Source organism: Arachis hypogaea, chromosome 14, assembly GCF_003086295.3.
Source record: "Arachis hypogaea cultivar Tifrunner chromosome 14, arahy.Tifrunner.gnm2.J5K5, whole genome shotgun sequence".
NCBI classification, from domain to species: domain Eukaryota; kingdom Viridiplantae; phylum Streptophyta; class Magnoliopsida; order Fabales; family Fabaceae; genus Arachis; species Arachis hypogaea.
Genome location: NC_092049.1, coordinates 118,243,519 through 118,251,133, shown reverse-complemented (window position 1 = coordinate 118,251,133; position 7,615 = coordinate 118,243,519). Strand labels below are relative to the sequence as shown.

The window sequence follows — 7,615 nt, the reverse complement described above, 5'->3', positions numbered from 1 at the left end:
ATCCCAACAATGATAACCCTTGTGTTCAGTGCCATAACCAAGAAAACAACACATACGAGCCCGAGGTTCAAGTTTACTATGTTCATGAGGCTGAAGAAGAACAAAACATACACAACCAAAAACTCGAAGAGAACTATAATCTGGGGAGGTATGATAAAGACGCTCAAAGGGAGTAACATTACCAAGAACAGAAGAAGGGAGTCTATTGATAACATGAACAGCAGTAAGAACAGCTTCACCCCAAGTACGCTCAGGACACGAGGAAGAAAGGAACATTGCACGGACGGAGTCAAGAATGTGACGGTGTTTGCGTTCAGCTCTACCATTTTGTTGTGACGTACCAGGACAAGAAAATTCAGACAAAGTACCCTGTTCTGCAAGAAAGGTTAAGAGTTTGGAATCACGGTATTCCATAGCATTATCACGTCGGAAAACCTTAATGACCTTGGAAAACTGAGTTTTAATCATAGTAGCGAAGTTGATATAGATCTTAGGTAACTCATGGCGATTAGTCATCAAGTAAACCCAAGTAAAACGGGAATAATCATCAATGAAAATGACAAAGTATCGAGCTCCGCCCATAGAGGCAGTGGGAGCGGGGCCCCAAACATCAGAGTGAATGAGATCAAAAGGAGAGCAAGCAAGAGATGAATTATTGTGAAAAGATAAAGCAGGTTGTTTAGCAGTTTGGCAAGAAATGCAATCAAAGGATTCATTTGGAACCTGACCTAAAACACCCTGAGACACAAGAGGACGCAATTTTCCTAAGGAGGTGTGGGCAAGACGCTGATGCCACAAGTGAAGGGTAGACGGAGAAGAAGCAGCACAGAGATTTGGTACAGGAGGAATATGAAGATTCTCGAGTTCAAACAACCTTCCGACCTTACGTCCAGTTCCGATGATTTGTCCCGTCCGAGGATCCTGTACACGACAACCAGAAACGGAAAAAGTGACTTCAAAACCCAGATCAACAAGTTGACCAACAGAAATAAGATTAAAGTTTAATTTGGGAATGTAATAAGTATCAGGAAGATTAAGAGTAGACTGGGATATAGAGCCCTTGTGTGTTGCGTGCAAGAGGGAGCCATTTGCAGTATTGACAGAAGGTCCATTTGTAGTGGTAGACAGAGACGAGAAAATATTACGCAACGGAGACATGTGATTAAAGCAACCCGAGTCAAAGTACCATTTAGAATTACTTGGAGGGGTCGAAAAAGCAGCAGGGGTATTACCAGAAACGGAGAGAAGACGCTGAAGAAGAGATGCAACATCAGATAGAGAGACAGGAGACGAGTTGAGTGGATCAGGACGTGGTGGGCGAGTAGGGCAGGCAGTAATTAAATGTCCAAAAAGCTTGCAGTAACGACAGAACAGCTGTGAACAATGGTAGCTAATATGACCTTTCTGGTGGCATATGCGACATTCAACAGAAGGACAGTCGGAGAAGAGGTGCCCAGAACGGTTACAGTTTCGACAGGATTTACCCTGTCTGTCTGTGGCAGCAAAAACATCTGACTTTTCCATAATAGTAGTCTCAGAGATCAAAGAGAGGAGAGAAAACTGCAATTTTGGAGCAGAAAATGAGGAAACGGATGGCAAAATCGGAAAGAGCTCACCAAAAAACCTTAGGAAGGGTCCCACTGTCTGACACGTCAGCTGCCACGTCGGATTCCACGTCAGCAGCCACGTCAGCAATAAAGGTGACACGTGGCGACGTCTGAGTGGAGAGGAGAAGCCTAGTTAGCGCTGAATCAGCGGGTGCGGTGCGTGGGTTGCGAAGCGGGCCGGTTCGGGTCGGGCGCGGGCGCGGGCGTGGGTTGCTGGAGGCGTTGAATCCACGACACGTGGCGCGCTCTGGACGGGTGGATCGTTGCTGAAGATCCAACGGTGCTGGGTGGGCAAGCAGAGACGCGACACGTGGGAGCTGCGGAACCGTTGATCGAAAGTGCAATCCAACGGTGGGAGAAGAATCTGGAGAGGAGAAGAAGCTGGTGACGGCAGCGACTTCTAGTGGCGCGTGGCGGCGTGTGGGGAGGCTTCCGGCGACGTTTCGGGACTCGTTGAACTTGTGACAACGAGACGAAGACGATGGTGTGGGTGGTGACGAACCAAAGCGTCGAAAAGAAACGAAAAATCAAGGACAAAGAAGGCTGCCGGAAGAGAAAACAAACGACCAAAGGTGGCTAAAAAAAATATAACCTAAGCTCTTGATACCAAGTTAGAAACAAGAGACTGAGAGAGTAATTTGAAGAGTATATTATTCAGTCTGATGAAAAGTACAATATACAAGGGGTATTTATAGGTGCTAAATGAATCAAAGTAATAAAGGCATAGAATCCTACAATTAATATACAGATATGCTATATAAATATAAACGATACTAATTGATCTAAATTGATGCTAATGATTCTCTAACAGTATAAAATATTTTACACTGTCAGTATATCAAAATTAAATTTTTTTATATTCTCAAAATTGAAAATTGTATTCAAACTTTATTCACTTAAAAATTTTAAAAATAAGATTCTAACTTGGTACCACAAGTGGGACATGGTGCTAAGTTGAAGTGGGTTGCTTCACTCCACAAAAAACCACATCCAAATATCAAAGTTCCAAGAAGCATCGCCTTATAATTAATTATAGGCTGGACATTTTCCATAAAATTATTAATGTTAGGCTGCTAGTACCAGGCACTACACAACACATATCCAGGTACTGATGAAAACCATATGCTATTGATATTGTCATGATATGAAACTCACACTGCTGTGGTCTGTGGACCCTCAATAGAGAGGGGAACAAAAAACTAAATTGAGTTGGTCGAGTAGTCAACTCACTTGTCCGCTTAACTAAGTGTTGGATATTCAAATCTCGCTTTATGTGTACAACATTTATTGGCCAGTGTCAGACCCTTAAATGGAACTCAGATTTACAATAAATTAATCTTTAATCTGTCGAGATAGAAAATACTGTGGACAACCAAAAAAGAGAGGGGACAAATAACAGTGTTGTGTTGTTGTCCAATTAACATTGGCTACAAGAGTTAAACACTTAATTAATTTTGTTGGGCAATTGTTTCCATCATGTTAATGGTGAGGACTTGTGTTTTGATTTGTACTTGACACATAAATATAAAAGAAAAAAGAGGGAAAATGGATAATAAAGATGAATATTTGTTTTTAGTGCTTTTAAAAAATAACAAATTCATAATTTTTATTTTAAAATAAAAAAGTTTATTTTCATAATTTTATTTGAATATCCTTTCTATTTTTAAAATTAAACAATTTTTTTTTTGTTTTTACCTAAATTGAGATCGGCTTTTTCTTATTATTTTTCATGGTTTTGAGATTCGAGCTAAACTGACTAGTTTGATTTGATTAATCAAAAATTGATTATTAGACCGATCTGATTATTAGACCGATCTGATTTAAGTTAAAAATTATTTGACAGTAAACCCGTCAAAAGTCGAAAAATCGGTTAAAAACCCATTAACCGGCTAAATCATTGTAATTTTTTAGTATTTAAAATAACAATTTACAAAAAATCAATATTTTTTGAAAGAATTATATATTTTATTATTTCTGATCCAATCTTGGATGAATCTCGATTGAATTTTTGAACTTCTAATCCTTACCAATTTGATAACCGATTTAATTTTCATAAGTTTTTCTTCTTCTTGAAGAAGTATGTGATTCAATGATTCATGCCCATTTTGTGTAGATAGTTTTTGTTAGGCCAATCAGTCATTGAATCAATTCATTTAACTTAATTAAAAAAAACGCTGGCACATTTAACAGTGGCGTATTATCAAGACAAAAAACAAAAAAACAAAAAACAGTGGCGTATTACGAAAATAAATAGTAATACTAATACTATTATTAACTAATTAAGGGTCCACCATGTTGGAGTTCGGCGCAAAAACTAATTAAACGGTCCAGAACGAACGGAAACTAGGAAAGACACTTGTTCCACACGTGTCCCCAGCTTCAAAGATCCTTGTCTTGATCCAGATTATTGTTCAGCCTAGAAAGATTATTGCATTGCAAGAACTTCAGATGTTTGTTGATTCTGTTTGAAATTGTACCACAACACACGAAACACGCATGGATTTTGAGTTGATTTAGATTTGGTACATGAGGGCCAACAATTTTCAGTACTGTACTCAGTGTTCTGGCTCATAAAACACCACGTATATCTCAAAAAGAAGGGAAAAAAAAGAGAGAGAAAAAATAGTAACACCAATTATTTGTCTTACAAGAGACAAGAGCAAATAATTATGAAATGGAACGGTAGATACAAGAAGAATGTTCATGTGACGAAATTTCAAGACAGATAGAGAGTGAATGAATTGAAGGCAAGAAAGATTTTAATTTCCATAAATTTAAATACAACATATAATGTTTTACTTTTGATACTCCACCATGTAAGCACAAATTATTAAATCATTTGAGATAGTTAACTATGACAAACTACTATATTGAAAGTAGAGTAACAATGTAACAAACTTTGCTGAACAGCGACAATGCATCAAATTTAAACTCTGGCTCTCTCGCTTATGAAGGGTTAATAGCAATCTTTACCCTAATAAGAACGCCACAAATTCAGAAGAACACTCTTTTTTTCAATAAGAATTTAAGAGTCAGAAAGAAGGGCTTTTTGGCTAACTGCTATATCATCCTTGCAAGCATGTAATGCAGTGCATACATCTGTTTTCTCCAAGAACTTCTGAGCATTGTTGAAAATCAATGGTCCATACTCGAAAACCATCCTCTTGCACTGAAGAAAATGAAAAAAAAAAAAAAAAAACAATTCAAAGTTAAGGAAATTATGTTCTTAAGTCTTAGCACTTCCTATATCACACTTCAAAATTTCTCTTGGGTATGCATGTTTGTTTGCCTAGTGAACGATGCTATGATGCACCGAGTTGACCTTGGAGCGACGTGTACCTGAATTAGTATACAATGCACCAATTTCAACTTGGCACATCACCTAAGAAACTAACTTGCATAGCTGGAAAGGTAGTTAATCGCGTATGATAAAATGTTAGAATTTGTTGCTGCATAATGGATGGTGGTGACAATCCTGAATCCATGAAATTATCATTACAAGGAAATTTCTATGGATTAGAGAGTTTGAATCAAAGGACAGATTCCATGAGACATGATATTTAAAAAAGATTTTTCTGACCTTATTCGCATACTTGTCGACCGTATCGCATACCTTCAGCAACGTCTCAATGACTTCCAGCTGAAATATTAGAATAAATGGTTAGTTGTTCATTCAAGATACTATAGGGCTTCTTAGAGAACAAAAATGACAGAGAAATCAAAGTACTACATATATATTTTCACTTGGATCCATATTTCTATTCAATATCCTTTTGTATTTGGCTTCAAAACTATAGACTTCCTCAACTAAAAGAATGTAACATGTTTCAAACTTGTGATATGAAAATTTCACATGAATCACATCTCAAACTTCATTGGAGTAGCAGCAGCGGATAAAATTACTTACCTCAGTGTCAGGATCTTTCAGCTTAGCCAATAGAGCTGACATAGCATCTTCGCAAAAATCGCAGCTATTTTCTTGAATTTGTAGTGAAATTTTCGCAGTGCGTTCGCAGAGGTTGACCTTGTGGCAGAATTCTCCAGGACTAATTGTGGCTATTTCGGAAAAGAAAAGTGGAGCATAATAATCCACCAAAGTGACACACTGTAGAATGCAAAAGAGATAAAAGAACTAAATACACATTGGATACGAGAGATTAAGTAGGGGGTTTGTGAGATATTATAACATCTGAAGAAATAAGAGATTGAAATTACGTCGAACCTTGCGCTCGAAAGAGTGAAGCTGGGTGCAAGTGTTGTGAAGGATTTCAATGATCTCACTCTGAGTCTTGTTTTGGTTTAGATATTCAAGTGCCTTGGCAGCATATTCCGCACAAAGTGTACACACATCTTGTTTTTTACTCAATTCTGCATTTCCAAACATACATCAATAAGATGAAATTGAATAAAGAAAATACATGTTTTATGCAATCACTAAGCTGTTGGCAACACCAGGCCAAGAACGAATTGCATTAAATAACAAACTTAACAACCTGCTATCCAAAGCATGAGTCATCCTATTTTCTTATTTCTGTCAATGAAATAAACCCAAATCAAGATAAGAAAACATTCCTCGTCTTCGTTCCAATAAGTCTTCAAAGAATCGGTATGAAGGAGACTAACTAACCTATTCAAGACCTCTAGAATCCTATTTTGGCCAATTTTTTATGGCTCATTCGAGGCAATCGCTGTAAAATTTGCACAACTGATCCAAAAAATTATATTCCACCCCATCTGTTCACTTACAAAATTTTACTGTATCCCACCCAAAACCAATAAACAATAAACTTTGCACTATGAATAGTTTACTGCTACAAATATTTCACTTTCACCAATATCGATAAAAGATAAGAGCTTTATATTAAGCAGGATACTGCAAAAGCAATGAAAGCCAAGAATGATAACAATGATCAGTGTTATGACTTACCAGAATTCGCCGAGTTTGGCAATTCTCTTGCACCACAAGCCCAGGCAGAACACAACATGACAAGGAACAAGAGTCCCATTTTCCCTTCCATGTTTCCTGTAATATTTCTAAATTGTTAAATTGAAACCTAAGATCTCAGACTGAAGATCACATGAATATAAGATGCTATCTTAATAGACCAGTGTTATCAAATTAGATATTTGTCCCAACAATTAAAGACTAGTCAAGACCATACATGAATCAGATCTTAACTGAGTTGACATAATCAAACCCCAGAAACATGCTAGTATTCTACCAAGTTCATCCTCACTTTCTCAGCATCCATCCCCAAATAAAATAGGTAAATAATAATGATTTGAAAATTAGTTTTGCAACATGGATAACCCTATCACCTAATGGCCAACTATGATGTAATTTAACAGAAAAACAGAAACTGAAGCAAGCATTAGAAGGAACCAATTAATAATTGAGCACTTGAATTCAGTAACAAGAACAGATCAAAATTCTATTAAAATTGAGGATTAGAGAGTGGCAAGTATAAGTAAAAAGAAGTCTTACTAGTTTCTTCTGAGTAATATTCCTTCCCTGTTAAAACAAGTATAATATAAACCTTTTTTTCTCTTCTTCTCCCTAATCCTAGTACTTTAATACTTTTTAAGAGTGTCGTGTTGGTTGGTTTTTGTTTTCTCAATTTGTTCTAATCTTCAATTTCCCATTGGTTGATTTGATGTACATCACTTTAAGTGCATGTTTGGGCGCCATTATTTTTTTATTTTTTAACGTGTTTGGCAAATTTCTAGCAGTAAAAGTAAAAGCACTAGTAAAATCAAAAAAAGATCTTTTTTGAGAAGCTGTAATTTACATCTTTTTTTAAAAGATCTTTTTTCCTTAAAAAAAAAGATGTTTTTCAAGTAATAAATAAACAAAAAAGTACTTTTATATTGTTATACCCAAACATAATTGATTGATAAAAAGACCTTTTTACATGAGATATCCAAATATAAAATTACTTTTACTTCTCTATAAAATCTTTTAAAAAAAGATAACTCGAAAAAAGATCTTTTCTTAGAAGCTCACCCAA

The 7,615-nt window shown here is 36.4% G+C and overlaps 1 protein-coding gene across 2 annotated transcripts; it reads right to left on the bottom strand.

Annotated features, from left to right (window-relative positions):
• Window positions 1-4,348: 4,348 nt before the first annotated feature.
• Window positions 4,349-7,615, bottom strand: LOC112743816 (uncharacterized). Of its 2 annotated transcripts, none has more exons than XM_025793164.3 (6): window positions 7,093-7,615; window positions 6,535-6,630; window positions 5,830-5,975; window positions 5,515-5,712; window positions 5,188-5,247; window positions 4,349-4,776 (listed from the first exon to the last, which is right to left on the bottom strand). In XM_025793164.3, exons 2-6 carry the CDS (start codon window positions 6,623-6,625, stop codon window positions 4,633-4,635), a joined length of 639 nt encoding a protein of 212 aa, XP_025648949.1. In that variant the 5' UTR covers window positions 6,626-6,630; window positions 7,093-7,615; the 3' UTR covers window positions 4,349-4,632. The 2 variants fall into 2 exon arrangements, with proteins under 2 accessions (XP_025648949.1, XP_025648950.1); XM_025793165.3 differs by having other exon boundaries at window positions 6,770-7,093.